Genomic DNA, 24,742 nt, shown 5'->3' with positions numbered 1-24,742 from the left:
GCCATGTGTGTAAACAGTAATAACAAGTGTCATGTGTGTAAACAGTAATAACAAGTGCTATGTGTGTAAACAGTAATATCAAGTGTCATGTGTGTAAACAGTAATAACCAGTGCTATGTGTGTAAACAGTAATAACCAGTGCCATGTGTGTAAACAGTAATAACCAGTGTCATGTGTGTAAACAGTAATAACAAGTGCCATGTGTGTAAACAGTAATAACCAGTGTCATGTGTGTAAACAGTAATAACAAGTGCCATGTGTGTAAACAGTAATAACCAGTGTCATGTGTGTAAACAGTAATAACAAGTGCCATGTGTGTAAACAGTAATAACAAGTGTCATGTGTGTAAACAGTAATAACCAGTGTCATGTGTGTAAACAGTAATAACAAGTGCCATGTGTGTAAACAGTAATAACCAGTGCTATGTGTGTAAACAGTAATAACAAGTACCATGTGTGTAAACAGTAATAACCAGTGTCATGTGTGTAAACAGTAATAACAAGTGCCATGTGTGTAAACAGTAATAACCAGTGTCATGTGGGTAACAGTAATAACCAGTGTCATGTGTGTAAACAGTAATAACCAGTGCTATGTGTGTAAACAGTAATAACCAGTGTCATGTGTGTAAACAGTAATAACCAGTGTCATGTGTGTAAACAGTAATAACCAGTGTCATGTGTGTAAACAGTAATAACCAGTGCTATGTGTGTAAACAGTAATAACCAGTGTCATGTGTGTAAACAGTAATAACCAGTGCTATGTGTGTAAACAGTAATAACCAGTGTCATGTGTGTAAACAGTAATAACCAGTGCTATGTGTGTAAACAGTAATAACCAGTGCCATGTGTGTAAACAGTAATAACCAGTGTCATGTTAGTAAACAGTAATAACCAGTGCCATGTGTGTAAACAGTAATAACAAGTGTCATGTGTGTAAACAGTAATAACCAGTGCTATGTGTGTAAACAGTAATAACCAGTGTCATGTGTGTAAACAGTAATAACAAGTGTCATGTGTGTAAACAGTAATAACCAGTGTCATGTGGGTAAACAGTAATAACCAGTGCCATGTGTGTAAACAGTAATAACCAGTGCCATGTGTGTAAACAGTAATAACAAGTGTCATGTGTGTAAACAGTAATATCAAGTGTCATGTGTGTAAACAGTAATAACCAGTGCCATGTGTGTAAACAGTAATAACCAGTGCCATGTGTGTAAACAGTAATAACAAGTGTCATGTGTGTAAACAGTAATAACAAGTGTCATGTGTGTAAACAGTAATAACAAGTGTCATGTGTGTAAACAGTAATAACCAGTGCCATGTGTGTAAACAGTAATAACAAGTGTCATGTGTGTAAACAGTAATAACAAGTGTCATGTGTGTAAACAGTAATAACAAGTGCCATGTGTGTAAACAGTAATAACCAGTGTCATGTGTGTAAACAGTAATAACCAGTGTCATGTGTGTAAACAGTAATAACAAGTGCCATGTGTGTAAACAGTAATAACAAGTGCTATGTGTGTAAACAGTAATAACCAGTGTCATGTGTGTAAACAGTAATAACAAGTGCCATGTGTGTAAACAGTAATAACCAGTGCTATGTGTGTAAACAGTAATAACCAGTGTCATGTGTGTAAACAGTAATAACAAGTGCCATGTGTGTAAACAGTAATAACCAGTGTCATGTGGGTAACAGTAATAACCAGTGTCATGTGTGTAAACAGTAATAACCAGTGCTATGTGTGTAAACAGTAATAACCAGTGTCATGTGTGTAAACAGTAATAACCAGTGTCATGTGTGTAAACAGTAATAACAAGTGTCATGTGTGTAAACAGTACAGGTAACCAGCCCCAGCAGCCGAGAGATTTGTGATGTCACTTGATTGTGAGCACTGTAACTGATGACATCACAATGGTCTGCGAAGCATACAAGCAGTAGTGTCTTGTGGACACCAGTTTGGGAAGATAGATCAAGCTCCCAGTAGTCACTGAACTTTGAACTCAGTATGATGCTGTAGTATCCATGAAGACTTGACTTAGATAACTTCTTTATTCTTTCAATGAAGATGCTGTCCACATGCGAGTTCCTTCATCAAGGATGTCGTCAAGGATGTCGTCAAGGATGTCGTCTAGGATGTCGTCAAGGATGTCGTCAAGGATGTCGTCAAGGATGTCATCAAGGATGTCATCAAGGATGTCGTCAAGGATGTCGTCAAGGTTGTCATCAAGGATGTCGTCAAGGTCCCCACTCAAGCTGCTTCATTATACAACATAAACAACTCGGTTCTGATCCCCTGAGTTGATGTGTGCGTTGTGCGTTGTGTGCGTTGTGTGAGGGGGCGGTCTACTGACAGAGCTGGCAACAAACACGGACATCTCTTTCCAACAAGGTGGCAATTGAAGGTAAACAGGTTCCATAAAGCACAAGTGTGTCCAGTTCCGCTGACAAGTTGGTGAAGTATCCTAGTAATCTGATTGCCGACAGACTTGCCACTCCCGTCACGTTCAGCAGATACCAGACCACTGGGGCCCTGTGACAAGAAGTGTAGCTCACCTGGACCAGTGTTTGCCAGACGAAAACCTGGACAACGTCAGAGGACACAGGGTCGTGTGTCTCTAATCTGCAGACAAATATCAGCAAGATGTCCGGCTAGGTCAGGCAGTCCGGTATCTGAGACTAAGTCAGGCAGTCCGGTATCTGAGACTAAGTCAGGCAGTCCGGTATCTGAGACTGACAGAATGAGGGCTGTAGTGACATGGGGAGGGCTGTAGTGACATGGGGAGAGGGCTGTAGTGACATGGGGAGAGGCTGTAGTGACATGGGGAGGGCTGTAGTGACATGGGGAGGGTTGTAGTGACATGGGGAGGGGGCTGTAGTGACATGGGGAGAGGGCTGTAGTGACATGGGGAGGGTTGTAGTGACATGGGGAGAGGGCTGTAGTGACATGGGGAGGGCTGTAGTGACATGGGGAGGGGGCTGTAGTGACATGGGGAGAGGGCTGTAGTGACATGGGGAGGGTTGTAGTGACATGGGGAGAGGGCTGTAGTGACATGGGGAGGGCTGTAGTGACATGGGGAGGGCTGTAGTGACATGGGGAGGGTTGTAGTGACATGGGGAGGGGGCTGTAGTGACATAGGGAGAGGCTGTAGTGACATGGGGAGGGCTGTAGTGACATGGGGAGAGGGCTGTAGTGACATGGGGGGGGGGGGGGGGGGTGTAGTGACATGGGGGAGGGGTGTAGTGACATGGGGAGAGGCTGTAGTGACATGGGGAGGGCTGTAGTGACATGGGGAGGGCTGTAGTGACATGGGGGGGGGCTGTAGTGACATGGGGAGGGTTGTAGTGACATGGGGGGGGGGGGGGGTGTAGTGACATAGGGAGAGGCTGTAGTGACATGGGGAGGGCTGTAGTGACATGGGGAGGGTTGTAGTGACATAGGGAGAGGCTGTAGTGACATGGGGAGGGCTGTAGTGACATGGGGAGAGGGCTGTAGTGACATGGGGGGGGGGGGGGGGGGTGTAGTGACATGGGGGAGGGGTGTAGTGACATGGGGAGGGCTGTAGTGACATGGGGAGAGGCTGTAGTGACATGGGGAGGGCTGTAGTGACATGGGGAGGGCTGTAGTGACATGGGGGGGGGCTGTAGTGACATGGGGAGGGTTGTAGTGACATGGGGGGGGGGGGGGGTGTAGTGACATAGGGAGAGGCTGTAGTGACATGGGGAGAGGCTGTAGTGACATGGGGAGGGCTGTAGTGACATGGGGAGGGGGCTGTAGTGACATGGGGAGAGGGCTGTAGTGACATGGGGAGGGTTGTAGTGACATGGGGAGAGGGCTGTAGTGACATGGGGAGGGCTGTAGTGACATGGGGAGGGGGCTGTAGTGACATGGGGAGAGGGCTGTAGTGACATGGGGAGGGCTGTAGTGACATGGGGAGGGCTGTAGTGACATGGGGGGGAGAGGGCTGTAGTGACATGGGGAGGGCTGTAGTGACATGGGGAGGGGGCTGTAGTGACATGGGGAGAGGGCTGTAGTGACATGGGGAGGGGTGTAGTGACATGGGGAGGGCTGTAGTGACATGGGGAGGGCTGTAGTGACATGGGGAGGGGGCTGTAGTGACATGGGGAGGGCTGTAGTGACATGGGGAGGGCTGTAGTGACATGGGGAGGGCTGTAGTGACATGGGGAGGGCTGTAGTGACATGGGGAGGGTTGTAGTGACATGGGGAGGGCTGTAGTGACATGGGGAGGGCTGTAGTGACATGGGGAGGGTTGTAGTGACATGGGGGGGGCTGTAGTGACATGGGGAGGGCTGTAGTGACATGGGGAGGAGTGTAGTGACATGGGGAGGGCTGTAGTGACATGGGGAGGGCTGTAGTGACATGGGGAGGGTTGTAGTGACATGGGGGGGGCTGTAGTGACATGGGGAGGGCTGTAGTGACATGGGGAGGGTTGTAGTGACATGGGGGGGGCTGTAGTGACATGGGGGGGGCTGTAGTGACATGGGGAGGGGGCTGTAGTGACATGGGGAGGGCTGTAGTGACATGGGGGGGGCTGTAGTGACATGGGGGGGGGCTGTAGTGACATGGGGAGGGTTGTAGTGACATGGGGGGGGGGGGGGGGGTGTAGTGACATAGGGAGAGGCTGTAGTGACATGGGGAGGGCTGTAGTGACATGGGGAGGGCTGTAGTGACATGGGGAGGGTTGTAGTGACATGGGGAGAGGGCTGTAGTGATATGGGGAGGGCTGTAGTGACATGGGGAGGGGGCTGTAGTGACATGGGGAGGGCTGTAGTGACATGGGGAGGGCTGTAGTGACATGGGGAGGGCTGTAGTGACATGGGGAGGGGGCTGTAGTGACATGGGGAGGGGGCTGTAGTGACATGGGGAGGGCTGTAGTGACATGGGGAGGGGGCTGTAGTGACATGGGGAGGGCTGTAGTGACATGGGGAGGGGGCTGTAGTGACATGGGGAGGGGGCTGTAGTGACATGGGGAGGGGGCTGTAGTGACATGGGGAGGGCTGTAGTGACATAGGGAGAGGCTGTAGTGACATGGGGAGAGGGCTGTAGTGACATGGGGAGAGGGCTGTAGTGACATGGGGAGAGGGCTGTAGTGATATGGGGAGGGCTGTAGTGACATAGGGAGAGGCTGTAGTGACATAGGGAGAGGGCTGTAGTGACATGGGGAGAGGGCTGTAGTGACATGGGGAGAGGGCTGTAGTGATATGGAGAGGGCTGTAGTGACATAGGGAGAGGCTGTAGTGACATGGGGGAGGGCTGTAGTGACATGGAGAGGGCTGTAGTGACATAGGGAGAGGCTGTAGTGACATGGGGGAGGGCTGTAGTGACATGGGGAGAGGGCTGTAGTGATATGGGGAGGGCTGTAGTGACATAGGGAGAGGCTGTAGTGACATGGGGAGAGGGCTGTAGTGACATGGGGAGGGCTGTAGTGACATGGGGAGGGCTGTAGTGACATGGGGAGGGGGCTGTAGTGACATAGGGAGAGGCTGTAGTGACATGGGGAGAGGGCTGTAGTGACATGGGGAGGGCTGTAGTGACATAGGGAGAGGGCTGTAGTGACATGGGGAGGGCTGTAGTGACATGGGGAGGGGGCTGTAGTGACATGGGGAGGGGTGGGGGGGGCTGTAGTGACATGGGGGTGGGTGGGGGGGGGGCTGTAGTGACATGGGGGGGTGGGGGGGGGGGCTGTAGTGACATGGGGAGGGGTGGGGGGGGGGGCTGTAGTGACATGGGGAGGGGTGGGGGGGGCTGTAGTGACATGGGGGGGGGTGGGGGGGGGGGGGCTGTAGTGACATGGGGAGGGGGCTGTAGCGACATAGGGAGAGGGCTGTAGTGACATGGGGAGGGCTGTAGTGACATAGGGAGAGGGCTGTAGTGACATGGGGAGGGCTGTAGTGACATGGGGAGAGGTGTAGTGACATGGGGAGGGGGCTGTAGTGACATGGGGAGAGGGCTGTAGTGACATGGGGAGAGGGCTGTAGTGACATGGGGAGGGCTGTAGTGACATGGGGAGAGGGCTGTAGTGACATGGGGATAGATTTGTCAGAAACCATAGAGTAAGATGTCATGGTAACACAGTCAGACATCATACCTCCTCTGAACACAACGATATCTCCACAACTCATGAGAAGACATCAGACATGGCCTGTTGAAGATCCCGGTCTCTGATTGGTCAGTATAACCCTCTTGGTTTAAGTCACACAGCCTAACGTTGCACAAGCGTTTCCAGCCCCACCACCTCAGGATCAAGGAAACAAACCCGAAGTATCTGACCTTATGTCAGAAAAGTGAAATATCACAATTTACCAGAAAATGCCAAAAGCCCCAGATGAAGATAACCTGTTTCACTCAAACACTCTCTGTCCTGGTAGTTTATATATTGCTGTTTTCATACATAAAAAACCATCAACTATCATCAACTGCAAACTCTGAATGGTAAAAGGCTGACATGGTCGATGTCCACAAGGAAAACATGAATGATATGCTGATCAAGTTATAAAGAAGGATGGCTGATGGACAGATTTTCATTTCTTATACACCACCGTCTTCCACACTGAAGTGGATGGTCTTCTACATAACATCCCCTCTCCTCCTGACACTAACACCACCATACGCCCCATCTCCTCCTGACACTAACACCACCATAACACCCCATCTCCTCCTGACACTAACCTGACACTAACACCACCATAACACCCCATCTCCTCCTGACACTAACACCACCATACGCCCCATCTCCTCCTGACACTAACACCACCATAACATCCCATCTCCTCCTGACACTAACCTGACACTAACACCACCATAACACCCCATCTCCTCCTGACACTAACACCACCATACGCCCCATCTCCTCCTGACACTAACCTGACACTAACACCACCATAACATCCCATCTCCTCCTGACACTAACCTGACACTAACAACACCATAACATCCCATCTCCTCCTGACACTAACAACACCATAACACCCCATCTCCTGCTGACACTAACAACACCATATCACCCCATCTCCTCCTGACACTAACCTGTCACTAAGCACACCATAACATCCCATCTCCTCCTGACACTAACCTGACACTAACACCACCATAACATCCCATCTCCTCCTGACACTAACCTGACACTAACAACACCATAACGTCCCCATCTCCTCCTGACACTAACCTGACACTAACAACACCATAACATCCCATCTCCTCCTGACACTAACAACACCATAACACCCCATCTCCTCCTGACACTAACCTGACACTAACAACACCATAACACCCCATCTCCTCCTGACACTAACCTGACACTAACAACACCATAACACCCCATCTTCTCCTGACACTAACACCACCATAACATCCCATCTCCTCCTGACACTAACACCACCATAACATCCCATCTCCTCCTGACACTAACACCATCATAACATCCCATCTCCTCCTGACACTAACCTGACACTAACACTACCATAACATCCCATCTCCTGACACTAACACCACCATAACACCCCATCTCCTCCTGACACTAACCTGACACTAACACCACCATAGCACCCCATCTCCTCCTGACACTAACCTGACACTAACACCATCATAACATCCCATCTCCTCCTGACACTAACCTGACACTAACACTACCATAACATCCCATCTCCTGACACTAACACCACCATAACACCCCATCTCCTCCTGACACTAACCTGTCACTAACAACACCATAACACCCAATCTCCTCCTGACACTAACACCATCATAACATCCCATCTTCGGACACTAACCTGATACTAAAACCACCATAACATCCCATCTCCTCCTGCCATTAACCTGATACTAAAACCAACATAACATCCCATCTTCTCCAGACACTAACGTGACACTAACAACACCATAACATCCCATCTCCTCCTGACACTAACCTGACACTAACAACACCATAACATCCCATCTCCTCCTGACACTACCTCCTGACACTAACCTGACACTAACACCACCATAACACCCCATCTCCTCCTGACACTAACCTGACACTAAAACCACCATAACACCCCATCTCCTCCTGACACTAACACCACCATAACATCCCATCTCCTCCTGACACTAACCTGACACTAACACCACCATAACATCCCATCTCCTCCTGACACTAACACCACCATAACATCCCATCTCCTGCTGACACTAACAACACCATATCACCCCATCTCCTCCTGACACTAACCTGTCACTAAGAACACCATAACACCCCATCTCCTCCTGACACTAACACCACCATAACATCCCATCTCCTCCTGACACTAACCTGACACTAACATCACTATAACATCCCATCTCCTCCTGACACTAACACCATCATAACATCCCATCTCCTCCTGTCACTAACCTGACACTAACACCACCATAACATCCCATCTCCTCCTGACACTAACCTGACACTAACACCACCATAACATCCCATCTCCTCCTGACACTTACACCACCATAACTTCCCATCTCCTGACACTAACCTGACACTAACACCACCATAACATCCCATCTCCTCCTGACACGAACACCACCATAACATCCCATCTCCTCCTGACACTAACCTGATACTAACAACACCATAAATTACCATCTCCTCCTGACACTTACACCACCATAACTTCCCATCTCCTGACACTAACCTGACACTAACACCACCATAACATCCCATCTCCTCCTGACACGAACACCACCATAACATCCCATCTCCTCCTGACACTAACCTGATACTAACACCACCATAAATTACCATCTCCTGACACTAACCTGACACTTACACCACCATAACACCCCATCTCCTCCTGACACTAACCTGACACTAACACCACCATAACATCCCATCTCCTCATGACACTAACCTGACACTAACACCACCATAACATCCCATCTCCTCCTGACACTAACAACACCATAACATCCCATCTCCTCCTGACACTAACAACACCATAACACCCCATCTCCTCCTGACACTAACCTGACACTAACACCATCATAACACCCCATCTCCTCCTCACACTAACACCACCATAACATCCCATCTCCTCCTGACACTAACCTGACACTAACATCACCATAACATCCCATCTCCTCCTGACACTAACACCATCATAACATCCCATCTCCTCCTGACACTAACCTGACACTAACACTACCATAACATCCCATCTCCTCCTGACACTAACACCACCATAACACCCCATCTCCTCCTGACACTAACCTGACACTAACACCACCATACCATCCCATCTCCTCCTGACACTTACACCACCATAACATCCCATCTCCTCACACTAACCTGACACTAACACCACCATTACACGCCATCTCCTCCTCACACTAACCTGACACTAACACCACCATAACATCCCATCTCCTCACACTAACCTGACTAACATCACCATAACACCTCATCTCCTCCTGACACTAACCTGACCATAACATACCATCTCTTCACACTAACCTGACACTAACAACACCATAACACTCCATCTCCTCCTGACACTAACCTGACACTAACACCACCATAACACCCCATCTCCTCCTGACACTAACCTGACACTAACAACACCATAACACCCCATCTTCTCCTGACACTAACACCACCATAACATCCCATCTCCTCCTGACACTAACACCACCATAACATCCCATCTCCTCCTGACACTAACACCATCATAACATCCCATCTCCTCCTGACACTAACCTGACACTAACACTACCATAACATCCCATCTCCTGACACTAACACCACCATAACACCCCATCTCCTCCTGACACTAACCTGACACTAACACCACCATAGCACCCCATCTCCTCCTGACACTAACCTGACACTAACACCATCATAACATCCCATCTCCTCCTGACACTAACCTGACACTAACACTACCATAACATCCCATCTCCTGACACTAACACCACCATAACACCCCATCTCCTCCTGACACTAACCTGTCACTAACAACACCATAACACCCAATCTCCTCCTGACACTAACACCATCATAACATCCCATCTTCGGACACTAACCTGATACTAAAACCACCATAACATCCCATCTCCTCCTGCCATTAACCTGATACTAAAACCAACATAACATCCCATCTTCTCCAGACACTAACGTGACACTAACAACACCATAACATCCCATCTCCTCCTGACACTAACCTGACACTAACAACACCATAACATCCCATCTCCTCCTGACACTAACCTGACACTAACAACACCATAACATCCCATCTCCTCCTGACACTACCTCCTGACACTAACCTGACACTAACACCACCATAACACCCCATCTCCTCCTGACACTAACCTGACACTAAAACCACCATAACACCCCATCTCCTCCTGACACTAACACCACCATAACATCCCATCTCCTCCTGACACTAACCTGACACTAACACCACCATAACATCCCATCTCCTCCTGACACTAACACCACCATAACATCCCATCTCCTGCTGACACTAACAACACCATATCACCCCATCTCCTCCTGACACTAACCTGTCACTAAGAACACCATAACACCCCATCTCCTCCTGACACTAACACCACCATAACATCCCATCTCCTCCTGACACTAACCTGACACTAACATCACTATAACATCCCATCTCCTCCTGACACTAACACCATCATAATATCCCATCTCCTCCTGACACTAACCTGACACTAACACCACCATAACATCCCATCTCCTCCTGACACTAACCTGACACTAACACCACCATAACATCCCATCTCCTCCTGACACGAACACCACCATAACATCCCATCTCCTCCTGACACTAACCTGATACTAACACCACCATAAATTACCATCTCCTGACACTAACCTGACACTTACACCACCATAACACCCCATCTCCTCCTGACACTAACCTGACACTAACACCACCATAACATCCCATCTCCTCATGACACTAACCTGACACTAACACCACCATAACACCCCATCTCCTCCTGACACTAACCTGACACTAACAACACCATAACATCCCATCTCCTCCTGACACTTACACCACCATAACATCCCATCTCCTCCTGACACTAACCTGACACTAACACCACCATAACATCCCATCTCCTCCTGACACTAACAACACCATAACATCCCATCTCCTCCTGACACTAACAACACCATAACACCCCATCTCCTCCTGACACTAACCTGACACTAACACCATCAGAACACCCCATCTCCTCCTGACACTAACACCACCATAACATCCCATCTCCTCCTGACACTAACCTGACACTAACATCACCATAACATCCCATCTCCTCCTGACACTAACACCATCATAACATCCCATCTCCTCCTGACACTAACCTGACACTTACACCACCATAACATCCCATCTCCTCCTGACACTAACCTGACACTAACACCACCATTACACCCCATCTCCTCCTGACACTAACACCACCATAACATCCCATCTCCTCCTGACACTAACCTGACACTAACACCATCATAACATCCCATCTCCTCCTGACACTAACACCACCATACCATCCCATCTCCTCCTGACACTTACACCACCATAACTTCCCATCTCCTGACACTAAGCTGACACTAACACCACCATAACATCCCATCTCCTCACACTAACCTGACACTAACACCACCATTACACGCCATCTCCTTCTGACACTAACCTGACACTAACACCACCATAACATCCCATCTCCTCACACTAACCTGACTAACATCACCATAACACCTCATCTCCTCCTGACACTAACCTGACCATAACATACCATCTCTTCACACTAACCTGACACTAACAACACCATAACACTCCATCTCCCCAAACTAACACCACCATAACATCCCATTTTCTCACACTAACCTGACACTAACACCACCATAACATCCCATCTTCTCACACTAACCTGGATCTTCTCATGAATAACAACGTACATAATTACATCACATCCAAACATTACGTAACTCCATCCTAACTGAGCCCTATCTGTCCCCAGCCAACAGTTAGTTACATTACATCCAAACATTACGTAACTCTATCCTAACTGAGCCCTATCTGTCCCAAGCCAACAGTTAGTTACATTACATCCAAACATTACGTAACTCCATCCTAACTGAGCCCTATCTGTCCCAAGCCAACAGTTAGTTACATCACATCCAAACATTACGTAACTCTATCCTAACTGAGCCCTCTCTGTCCCCAGCCAACAGTTAGTTACATTAAATCCAAACATTACGTAACGCCATCCTAACTGAGCCCTCTCTGTCCCCAGCCAACAGTTAGTTACATTACATCCAAACATTACGTAACGCCATCCTAACTGAGCCCTCTCTGTCCCCAGCCAACAGTTAGTTACATCACATCCAAACATTACGTAACTCTATCCTAACTGAGCCCTCTCTGTCCCCAGCCAACAGTTAGTTACATTACATCCAAACATTACATCTGTCCCCAGCCAACAGTTAGTTACATTACATCCAAACATTACGTAACTCTATCGTAACTGAACCCTATCTGTCCCCAGCCAACAGTTAGTTACATTACATCCAAACATTACGTAACTCTATCCTAACTGAGCCCTATCTGTCCCAAGCCAACAGTTAGTTACATTACATCCAAACATTACGTAACTCTATCCTAACTGAGCCCTATCTGTCCCCAGCCAACAGTTAGTTACATTACATCCAAACATTACGTAACTCTATCTAACTGAGCCCTATCTGTCCCCAGCCAACAGTTAGTTACATTACATCCAAACATTACGTAACTCTATCGTAACTGAGCCCTCTCTGTCCCCTACCAGCAGTTACTTACATCACATCCAAACATTACGTAACTCCATCGTAACTCAGCCCTCTCTGTCCCCTACCAACAGTTACTTACATCACATCCAAACATTACGTAACTCCATCCTAACTGAGCCCTATCTGTCCCAAGCCAACAGTTAGTTACATTACATCCAAACATTACGTAACGCCATCCTAACTGAGCCCTCTCTGTCCCCAGCCAACAGTTAGTTACATTACATCCAAACATTACGTAACGCCATCCTAACTGAGCCCTCTCTGTCCCCAGCCAACAGTTAGTTACATTACATCCAAACATTACGTAACGCCATCCTAACTGAGCCCTATCTGTCCCAAGCCAACAGTTAGTTACATCACATGCAAACATTACGTAACGCCATCCTAACTGAGCCCTATCTGTCCCCAGCCAACAGTTAGTTACATCACATCCAAACATTACGTAACTCCATCCTAACTGAGCCCTATCTGTCCCAAGCCAACAGTTAGTTACATCACATGCAAACATTACGTAACGCCATCCTAACTGAGCCCTATCTGTCCCCAGCCAACAGTTAGTTACATCACATCCAAACATTACGTAACGCCATCCTAACTGAGCCCTATCTGTCCCAAGCCAACAGTTAGTTACATCACATGCAAACATTACGTAACGCCATCCTAACTGAGCCCTATCTGTCCCCAGCCAACAGTTAGTTACATTACATCCAAACATTACGTAACTCCATCCTAACTGAGCCCTATCTGTCCCAAGCCAACAGTTAGTTACATCACATGCAAACATTACGTAACGCCATCCTAACTGAGCCCTATCTGTCCCCAGCCAACAGTTAGTTACATCACATCCAAACATTACGTAACTCTATCGTAACTGAGCCCTCTCTGTCCCCAGCCAACAGTTAGTTACATGACATCCAAACATTACGTAACTCTATCCTAACTGAGCCCTATCTGTCCCCAGCCAACAGTTAGTTACATTACATCCAAACATTACGTAACTCTATCCTAACTGAGCCCTATCTGTCCCCAGCCAACAGTTAGTTACATTACATCCAAACATTACGTAACTCTATCTAACTGAGCCCTATCTGTCCCCAGCCAACAGTTAGTTACATTACATCCAAACATTACGTAACGCCATCCTAACTGAGCCCTCTCTGTCCCCAGCCAACAGTTAGTTACATCACATCCAAACATTACGTAACTCTATCCTAACTGAGCCCTCTCTGTCCCCAGCCAACAGTTAGTTACATTACATCCAAACATTACGTAACGCCATCCTGACTGAGCCCTATCTGTCCCAAGCCAACAGTTAGTTACATCACATGCAAACATTACGTAACGCCATCCTAACTGAGCCCTATCTGTCCCCAGCCAACAGTTAGTTACATCACATCCAAACATTACGTAACTCCATCCTAACTGAGCCCTATCTGTCCCCAGCCAACAGTTAGTTACATCACATGCAAACATTACGTAACGCCATCCTAACTGAGCCCTATCTGTCCCCAGCCAACAGTTAGTTACATCACATCCAAACATTACGTAACGCCATCCTAACTGAGCCCTATCTGTCCCAAGCCAACAGTTAGTTACATCACATGCAAACATTACGTAACGCCATCCTAACTGAGCCCTATCTGTCCCCAGCCAACAGTTAGTTACATTACATCCAAACATTACGTAACTCCATCCTAACTGAGCCCTATCTGTCCCAAGCCAACAGTTAGTTACATCACATGCAAACATTACGTAACGCCATCCTAACTGAGCCCTATCTGTCCCCAGCCAACAGTTAGTTACATCACATCCAAACATTACGTAACTCTATCGTAACTGAGCCCTCTCTGTCCCCAGCCAACAGTTAGTTACATGACATCCAAACATTACGTAACTCTATCCTAACTGAGCCCTATCTGTCCCCAGCCAACAGTTAGTTACATTACATCCAAACATTACGTAACTCTATCCTAACTGAGCCCTATCTGTCCCCAGCCAACAGTTAGTTACATCACATCCAAACATTACGTAACTCTATCTAACTGAGCCCTATCTGTCCCCAGCCAACAGTTAGTTACATTACATCCAAACATTACGTAACGCCATCCTAACTGAGCCCTCTCTGTCCCCAGCCAACAGTTAGTTACATCACATCCAAACATTACGTAACTCTATCCTAACTGAGCCCTCTCTGTCCCCAGCCAACAGTTAGTTACATTACATCCAAACATTACGTAACGCCATCCTGACTGAGCCCTATCTGTCCCAAGCCAACAGTTAGTTACATTACATCCAAACATTACGTAACTCCATCGTAACTCAGCCCTCTCTGTCCCCTACCAACAGTTACTTACATCACATCCAAACATTACGTAACGCCATCCTAACTGAGCCCTATCTGTCCCAAGCCAACAGTTAGTTACATTACATCCAAACATTACGTAACTCCATCCTAACTGAGCCCTATCTGTCCCCTACCAACAGTTACTTACATCACATGCAAACATTACGTAACGCCATCCTAACTGAGCCCTATCTGTCCCCAGCCAACAGTTAGTTACATCACATCCAAACATTACGTAACTCTATCGTAACTGAGCCCTCTCTGTCCCCAGCCAACAGTTAGTTACATTACATCCAAACATTACGTAACTCTATCCTAACTGAGCCCTATCTGTCCCCAGCCAACAGTTAGTTACATTACATCCAAACATTACGTAACTCTATCCTAACTGAGCCCTCTCTGTCCCCAGCCAACAGTTAGTTACATTACATCCAAACATTACGTAACGCCATCCTAACTGAGCCCTATCTGTCCCCAGCCAACAGTTAGTTACATCACATCGAAACATTACGTAACTCTATCCTAACTGAGCCCTCTCTGTCCCCAGCCAACAGTTAGTTACATTACATCCAAACATTACGTAACGCCATCCTAACTGAGCCCTCTCTGTCCCCAGCCAACAGTTAGTTACATTACATCCAAACATTACGTAACTCTATCGTAACTGAGCCCTCTCTGTCCCCAGCCAACAGTTAGTTACATTACATCCAAACATTACGTAACGCCATCCTAACTGAGCCCTATCTGTCCCCAGCCAACAGTTAGTTACATTAAATCCAAACATTACGTAACGCCATCCTAACTGAGCCCTAACTGTCCCCAGCCAACAGTTAGTTACATCACATCCAAACATTACGTAACGCCATCCTAACTGAGCCCTATCTGTCCCCAGCCAACAGTTAGTTACATCACATCCAAACATTACGTAACGCCATCCTAACTGAGCCCTCTCTGTCCCCAGCCAACAGTTAGTTACATTACATCCAAACATTACGTAACGCCATCCTAACTGAGCCCTATCTGTCCCCAGCCAACAGTTAGTTACATTACATCCAAACATTACGTAACGCCATCCTAACTGAGCCCTATCTGTCCCCAGCCAACAGTTAGTTACATCACATCCAAACATTACGTAACGCCATCCTAACTGAGCCCTATCTGTCCCCAGCCAACAGTTAGTTACATCACATCCAAACATTACGTAACTCTATCCTAACTGAGCCCTATCTGTCCCAAGCCAACAGTTAGTTACATTACATCCAAACATTACGTAACGCCATCCTAACTGAGCCCTATCTGTCCCCAGCCAACAGTTAGTTACATCACATCCAAACATTACGTAACGCCATCCTAACTGAGCCCTATCTGTCCCCAGCCAACAGTTAGTTACATTACATCCAAACATTACGTAACGCCATCCTAACTGAGCCCTATCTGTCCCCAGCCAACAGTTAGTTACATTACATCCAAACATTACGTAACTCTATCGTAACTGAGCCCTCTCTGTCCCCAGCCAACAGTTAGTTACATTACATCCAAACATTACGTAACGCCATCCTAACTGAGCCCTATCTGTCCCCAGCCAACAGTTAGTTACATTACATCCAAACATTACGTAACGCCATCCTAACTGAGCCCTATCTGTCCCCAGCCAACAGTTAGTTACATCACATCCAAACATTACGTAACGCCATCCTAACTGAGCCCTATCTGTCCCCAGCCAACAGTTAGTTACATCACATCCAAACATTACGTAACTCTATCGTAACTGAGCCCTCTCTGTCCCCTACCAACAGTTACTTACATCACATCCAAACATTACGTAACTCTATCGTAACTGAGCCCTATCTGTCCCCAGCCAACAGTTACTTACATCACATCCAAACATTACGTAACTCTATCCTAACTGAGCCCTCTCTGTCGCCTACCAACAGTTAGTTACATCACATCCAAACATTACGTAACTCCATCCTAACTGAGCACTGACTGCAGTTAGATGGGCCCATCCCCTTCAGCCTGGGGTCTTCTTTCAAGTTGTTTTGCCAGTGCACTATGCCTTCACTTTACTTTGATGAAATCCTCTCAAAGCTAATTGCTTAAAAATGCAATTTAGGTTTGAAACAATAAGACAAAAACAGTGGTATGTGTTATTTTTGTTGGTTATCTGCCGCAGCAATTACAGCTGATTGATGTACGAGCAGCGCGGCAGAGTGAGGGCTGCCCTCCGGCGACAGTCATGCTCCATCTTAATCATATGATGACGGTCCACTTTGTACATATCTCATCATCGATATAGTTGTCACACAGATCATAAAACATGATGGAAGCCTCTAAAACAATCCCTCTCTATGATTAGTTTGACAAGTTTAACTCAGGGGTGGACCCTCGTGCCTTCACCCTCCCCCCCCCACCCCCCCTTCTAGATTGGGGGTGACGTTGGTGCAGTGTCCTGGGTGATGTCTGTTCAATGCCCTCAGCACAGGCACCAGGAGTAAAATCAATAAGTCAAAATCCTACTGGGAATAAATTGATCATGCTGGATTGAATTTAACAGCTTTTGAAAGCAGACTGTTGTTTTACATTACATACACTGGTGGGGGGGCAGACAAGGACGTGTGGGGGCAGGGGGCAGGCGAGGACGTGGGGCGGCAGGCGAGGACGTGGGGTGGCAGGCAAGGACGTGGGGTGGCAGGCAAGGACGTGGGGCGGCAGGTGAGGACGTGTGGGGGCAGGGGGCAGGCAAGGACGTGGGGCGGCAGGCGAGGACGTGGGGTGGCAGGCAAGGACGTGGGGCGCCAGGCGAGGACGTGGGGTGGCAGGCAAGGACGTGGGGCGGCAGGCGAGGACGTGGGGTGGCAGGCGAGGACGTGGGGTGGCAGGCGAGGACGTGGGGCGGCAGGCGAGGACGTGTGGGGGCAGGGGGCAGGCAAGGACGTGGGGCGGCAGGCGAGGACATGGGGAGGGCAGATTAGGGAAACATGTGGTGTCGAGACCTTCATGTCGGCAGTAAATGGCCGGCTGGGACGAAACGACAGATAAAAATAAGACAACGACACCTTTATTTCATTTGGTGTGTATATCATGTAGTTACAGCCCCCATTGGGCAGAGGTGGGAGTCAAGCTGAAGACTGACCAAGGTGACAGTTAGTGTGATGAATGGCTCCCACGCTACAGCCACACGTCTCCCGATCAACATCAACCATCACATGTTCCACTTTACATTGCTGAGATGATGGGGGATTTCCTGGTGTCTGAACCTGGAGCACCAGGGGCCTGATTCCATGTTCAGACCAGATGGTCGTGTCTGAACCACTGTCAGTCTTGATGCTCAATACATATTTGAAGGTATTCTCACTTTTTGTCTGAATTTATGATCAAACCGATTTCCATCAAGCCTTCTTATGATATAATGTAAAAATAATTCCCTCTGGCAGCTCAATGAAATTCATAAAACTAAAATTCACATCAATCATTTTCACTCTTAACCCAGATCCTTTGATGCCTGCATGGCGGAGTGGAGTTGTTCTGCACATAACTGCCAGCGAAAAGTATACAGTGGTACATCACAGGGATGGTACATGGTACACTGTGGTACATCATAGAGCTGGTACACGGTACACTGTGGTATATCACAGAGCTGGTTCCATGGTACACTGTGGTACATCATAGAGCTGGCAACCAGTACAATGTGGTATATCACAGAGCTGGTACACGGTACACTGTGGTACATCATAGAGCTGGTACATGGTACACTGTGGTATATCACAGAGCTGGTACATGGTACACGGTGGTAAATCACAGGGATGGTACATGGTACACTGTGGTACATCACAGCGCTGGTACATGGTACACGGTGGTACATCACAGGGATGGTACATGGTACACTGTGGTACATCACAGCGCTGGTACATGGTACACTGTGGTACATCACATAGCTGGTATATGGTACACTTTGGTACATCACATAGCTGGTACATGGTACACTGTGTTACATCACAGAGCTGGTACATGGTAGACTGTGGTACATCACAGCTGGTATATGGTACACGGTGGTACATCACAGTGCTGGTACATGGTACAAAGTGGTACATCACAGCGCTGGTACATGATACACTATGGTACATCACATAGCTGGTACATGGTACACAGTGGTACATCACAGAGCTGGTACATGGAACACGGTGGTAAATCACATAGCTGGTACATGGTACACTGCGGTACATCAAAGTGCTGGTACATGATACACTATGGTACATCACATAGCAGGTACATGGTACAAAGTGGTACATCACAGAGCTGGTACATGGTACACGGTGGTAAATCACAGGGATGGTACACTGGTACATCAAAGGGATGGTACATGGTACACTGTGGTACATCACAGTGCTGGTACATGGTACACTGTGGTACATCACAGAGCTGGTACATGGTACACTGTGGTACATCACAGAGCTGGTATATGGTACACTGTGGTACATCACATAGCTGGTACATGGTACAAAGTGGTACATCACAGAGCTGGTATATGGTACAATGTGGTACATCACAGAGCTGGTACATGGTACATCACAGCTGGTACATGGTACATTATGGTACATCACAGAGCTGGTACATGGTACACTGTGGTACATCACAGCTGGTACATGGTACACTGTGGTACATCACAGAGCTGGCACCTGGTACACTATGGTACATCACAGAGCTGGTACATGGTACACTGTGGTACATCACAGCTGGTACATGGTAGAGAACAGCTGGTACATGGTACACTGTGGTACATCACAGAGCTGGTACATGGTACACTGTGGTACATCACAGTGCTGGTACATGGTACACTGTGGTACATCACAGAGCTGGTACATGGTACACTGTGGTACATCACAGAGCTGGTACATGGTACACTGTGGTACATCACAGCTGGTACATGGTACATAAGAGCTGGCAGCCGGTACACTATGGTACATTACAGAGCTGGTACATGGTACACTGTGGTACATCACAGCTGGTACATGGTACATAACAGCTGGTACATGGAACACTGTGGTACATCACAGAGCTGGTACATGGTACACTGTGGTACATCACAGCTGGTACATGGTACACTGTGGTACATCACAGAGCTGGTACATGGTTCACTGTGGTACATCACAGAGCTGGTACATGGTACACTGTGGTACATCACAGTGCTGGTACATGGTACACCGTGGTACATCACAGCTGGTACATGGTACACTGTGGTACATCACAGAGCTGGTACATGGTACACTGTGGTACATCTAAGGGTGGTACACAGAACACTGTGGTACATCACAGAGCTGGTACATGGTACACTGTGGTACATCACAGTGCTGGTACATGGTACACAGTGGTACATCACAGAGCTGGTACATGGTAATATGTGGTACATCACAGAGCTGGTACATGGTACACTGTGGTACATCACAGCTGGTACATGGTACATACAGCTGGTACATGGCACACTGTGGTACATCACAGAGCTGGTACATGGTACACTGTGGTACATCACATAGCTGGTACATGGTACATTGTGGTACATCGGAGTTGGTACATGGTACACTGTGGTGCATCACAAAGCTGGTATATGGTACACTGTGGTACATCAGAGATGATACATGGTACATCACAGGTGGTACATGGTAAATAACAGCTGGTACATGGTACACTGTGGTACATCACAGAGCTGCTACACGGTACACTGTGGTACATCACAGAGTTAGTACATGGTACACTGTGGTACATAGGTCTTCAGCAACCCAATGCTTGTCGTAAGAGGATCGGGTGGTCAGGCTCACCGACTTGGTTGATACATGTCATCCTATCACGATTGTGTGGAACGATGCTCATGATGTCAAGCACTGGATTGTCTAGTCTAGACTCGATTATTTACAGACTGCCGCCATAAAGTTGGAATATTGCTGAGTGTGCTGTTAAACAAACAAACAAACAAAACATTACAGAGCTGGTACATGGTACATTGTGGTACATCAGTTAACCAACTCACTCACACTCAGAAAGAGGGGGTACTGACCTGATAAACATATAAACCAGTGAAATGATCAGCTCGATCGTGTGTGGATTCTGGCCTCTGTGTGCATGTCACCCAAAAAGATGGCAGCTGGTAGTCTATTTCTAGTACAACTTGACTTGACAAACACCTGTCAATCACTAGATACTGTATCTGCACGTGGCACGTGCTTTTAATTGACCTTTCACCTGTGTTGACAAGACCTCTACGCGAGCGGTCACGGGCCACATGTTGAATGCCTTTCACTTGTTCCGTGAAACCTCCGAGGCACAATAACACGGAATAAGCATGGAGAAATTAAGCGTAACCAAGTGTTCACGCTGATCAAACAAGCTAATAATTGACTGACGTGACAATGAGGCTGAAGCATAAACAGCAGCGTGTAGGTGATCGCTTGTCGGAGCCAAACTCTCGCGCGGGTTGCGTACTTCAACTTGTGACTAGCGGTAATGAGTTTTCGCACTGTTGTAACGCTATTGACGTGAACAACACAACCCCCCGACACACCCACGACAGTGTTGAGAGTGAATTGTCTGTACACACACTGCACAGATACACAACGCTAGATACTTACATGCAACTATGTAACATTTCCCCTCCAGTGAACGCTGTCATGTTGGGTGCTGGTATTACATGTGAGCGAGTTTTCAGAGTAAATGTGCATGCTACACGAAATGGTCTCGACGACATTAGGTGGTATGCTACAACATTAGCTGGTATGCTACAACATTAGGCGGTATATCTACTCTCACTGATAAACTACCCCAGTGTCAACATGGGCAAGCGACCCATGCTCTGAATACCAGTGCAGACACCCCTACATACCTCGAACCCTTATTGTTTCGGCGCTGGCTCCTGAACGCTGATATACAGCTGTCACCGTCCCTCACAGTACCATTCCAATGCCGCAGTCCCCCATTTCTGTCACTGTCAGTCAATAAAGCACCCTTGTCACTCGCAGGGCCCTAAAACTACCAGCCCTTGCGTTTGGACAGCGGCTGTTCCATGAAGCACGTTGACCCCCCAGTCGTGTCATGTCATAACTTGTTACGAAGTTGATAAAGACTGAGAAAACTCAAGCCGATACAAAGAAGTTTCGGATTTTCACCACAAAACACAACTTGTACACACGGAACGAATATAGGTATCAAACAACACTAATTCGATCGGATAGAATCCGCACGTGTTGCAGATAGCGTCTTATTGCGGAGGGCGTGGGTCTTTCAAGGATAAGGGCTTGTGACAGTCACAGACGCTCTATACCTGGGCTGTACCTGTGATTCGCGCTGTGTCGACACGCGGAATGCTGCTATTTACCTGGAAAGTATGCAACAACACCTGCAGAGAAATAACAAAATGAGGAGAGAATTATTTGACAGTTTCTTTTTCTGGATGTTAACGTTGTCGTGGGTCCTTCACGTGGATGGTCAAGCACCCTTATCGGCAGCGACAGCGGAGTCGGGGAGTCCCGCAGACCCTACCGCGGCCTCACCCCCAGACGTCGTGACCCAGGTGCTGCGGGTACCCCACCTCAACAAGTCAGTCACGCTGGATATTGTACAGAGCTCTAAGGTAAGGCTGTCTCGCTTCTTTATCTGAGGAATATGTTAACATGTGGTTCAATGAATGGCCAGGGGTAGGGAGACAGCCGAGGGGGTGGGCGGCAGGGTAGGGCGGCAGGGTGGGGCGGCAGGGTAGGGCGGCTGGTACCTAGTCAACGGGAGGAATGTTTATATGCGGTTCAGTGTATGGGGTACGCTCACCGGTAGGCTGTGACCTAGGGTAGGGTTGCGGTGTCGGCCGTGGGGGTGGGGCATGGTCGCAGTGTCGGCCAGGGGGAGGGGCACCTGTTACCTACTCTATTGGAGGGATGTCATCAGTGGCACAGGGTCCCCTCCATGTGGTTGGGGGGGGAGGGGTTGAGGGGCTAGGGCACCTGTAATGTTTACTTGTGGGGTATGTTTGGGACTGGGTCAAGTCTGTAGGGGGCACTTGTATGCCTTATGCTGTCTCCTGAGGTGGCAGCTATGGACTGGGGGGGGAGATACTACGTGTCCCATATTAGGTTCAGATACACATGTGTGTAGTGGTCCCAGACTTGACATCCCCACTGACGGGGCAAAGGTGGTCCAGTGGTCAAGGTAATGCGATGTGCCATGAGGAATTGCCTCCCTTGGATGTGCCAAATACTGGGATTGGGGTTTGTTTGAATCCAAGATTAATTCTCCTTTTGTTTGAAGGTTTGTTGGCACCATCTCCCCCCTCAGGGGTTTCCCCACCCTCAGGGGTTTCCCCACCCTCAGGGGTTTCCCCACCACTCCTCCCACCATCTTCCTGAGTCAAGGGAGTTAATTGACTATACAAGTCCAGTTTCCACCCTTGCTGAACTACACTGGATTTCCAGGCTTGCTCATAGCACCATCAGTGGCTATAATGAGTTTTGTCGCTTCTATATCCCTCCTTTTGACCAATCAGATTCCATCTCTCATATCACTTGCATTTGCTTCAAACAAAATGGCGGTGTCCAGTCAAGACAATCTGATCGATAATTAAGATCTATTTTGTAATCAGATCACTTGAGCACCTTGATTAAGAACATGAAAAGATGTGCAAAATATCTATCAACGCCCAGTTGGCGGTACACATGTTTTGCAATTCGACCCAAATCTGCAAGTTGAAATCCATGTTATTTACGAACCAGATATCTAGTTTTTGATTGGACGAAGCCTAGACTCATGAGTCCCTCCAAAATGTTACTCCAGAATTTCAGGCAAGTTCGGCAATGGTCGAACCTGGACATCTACAGTCAGTTAACTCCCTTGCCTCAGGAAGATGTCCTCCCACCTGAAGCCTGACACATTGTAATATAACTGAAATACTGTTTAAAGTGGCATTGAACTCCCTCACTCACACTAGACTCCCTCACTCACACTAGACTCCCTCACTCGCACTAGACTCCCTCACTCACACTAGACTCCCTTACTCGCACTAGACTCCCTCACTCGCACTAGACTCCCTCACTCACACTAGACTCCCTCACTCACACTAGACTCCCTCACTCACACTACACCAAGTTACAGGGTAGGGGTTCTAGTTTAACCAGGAGGAGAAACGAACCCATGTGTGTGGCACAACAAATGAACACATGTCCCATTGGGCTACCGTGGTACTTTGATTAGTTCTGGTTCCACACAAGCCTCCCAGTGGAATATGCTGACAGTGCAGTTTCCTGCTGCATAACTCACTGTCATCTTGTGAAAAAAACAGAGATATATTATCACAGAATTGTTTTAAATAATATGAATAAAAAGAAGTTGTTAAAAAACAATGTTGCTGTTAAGAAGTTTCATCAAATGGTACATATATTGAAAAATATGAATACTTGTCAATATTATCGGTTGTGGACATATTGAATTGCTGAATGTCAACAAAATATGGACGTCAATGTTTGATTGTAGATGAACTCTCTCCCAGTTATATGTCAGTCATGACCCACTTTGTTATAGAATTATT

At 47.7% G+C, this 24,742-nt stretch overlaps 4 protein-coding genes across 11 annotated transcripts in view; 1 reads left to right on the top strand and 3 right to left on the bottom strand.

The window, feature by feature from the left end:
* LOC124118662 overlaps window positions 1-24,742 on the bottom strand; it is a 199,678-nt gene that overhangs the window by 79,116 nt on the left and 95,820 nt on the right. For 3 of the 7 annotated variants that reach the window (XR_007218837.1, XR_007218838.1, XM_048386859.1), the window contains exon 1: window positions 22,055-22,210. The exons of 2 other annotated variants lie outside the window; for them this stretch is intronic. The gene's annotated coding sequence lies outside the window, so the exon portion shown is untranslated. Of the gene's footprint in view, window positions 1-21,232; window positions 21,515-21,803; window positions 21,826-22,054; window positions 22,211-24,742 lie in introns of those variants that run through there. 2 more of the 7 variants (XM_048386862.1, XM_048386863.1) reach the window with 2 other exon arrangements.
* On the bottom strand, window positions 2,049-5,620 carry LOC125375891 (extensin-1-like). The gene is made up of 3 exons (XM_048386828.1): window positions 4,630-5,620; window positions 3,696-4,188; window positions 2,049-2,256 (listed from the first exon to the last, which is right to left on the bottom strand). Exons 1-3 carry the CDS (start codon window positions 5,618-5,620, stop codon window positions 2,049-2,051), a joined length of 1,692 nt encoding a protein of 563 aa, XP_048242785.1.
* Window positions 17,760-18,182, bottom strand: LOC124118663 (extensin-like). The gene has a single exon (XM_046480865.2). The coding sequence runs from the start codon at window positions 18,180-18,182 to the stop codon at window positions 17,760-17,762; it is 423 nt and encodes a 140-aa protein (XP_046336821.2).
* The window catches only part of LOC124118669, a 289,157-nt gene continuing 286,801 nt past the window's right edge, over window positions 22,387-24,742 (top strand). For both annotated transcript variants that reach the window (XM_048386865.1, XM_048386864.1), the window contains exon 1: window positions 22,387-22,801. In XM_048386865.1, the coding sequence (XP_048242822.1) occupies window positions 22,556-22,801 (246 nt within the window). In that variant the 5' untranslated portion in view covers window positions 22,387-22,555. The remainder of the gene's footprint in view (window positions 22,802-24,742) is intronic.

The sequence above is a fragment of the Haliotis rufescens genome, unplaced genomic scaffold (assembly GCF_023055435.1).
Source record: "Haliotis rufescens isolate VD_foot unplaced genomic scaffold, xgHalRufe1.0.p SCAF_61, whole genome shotgun sequence".
NCBI classification, from domain to species: domain Eukaryota; kingdom Metazoa; phylum Mollusca; class Gastropoda; order Lepetellida; family Haliotidae; genus Haliotis; species Haliotis rufescens.
Note: the sequence above shows the minus strand (reverse complement) of the source record. Positions and strands in the feature narration are given on the sequence as shown.

Coding starts and splice junctions, on each gene's coding strand:
- LOC125375891 (XM_048386828.1), bottom strand. CDS start 5,620: ATGTCACTACAGCCCCCTCCCCATGTCACTACAGCCCTCCCCATGTCA. Junction 4,189..4,629: donor TCACTACAGCCTCTCCCTAT/GTCACTACACCC, acceptor ATGTCACTACAG/CCCTCCCCATGTCACTACAG. Junction 2,257..3,695: donor TCACTACAGCCTCTCCCTAT/GTCACTACACCC, acceptor TGTATAATGAAG/CAGCTTGAGTGGGGACCTTG.
- LOC124118663 (XM_046480865.2), bottom strand. CDS start 18,182: ATGAAGGTCTCGACACCACATGTTTCCCTAATCTGCCCTCCCCATGTC.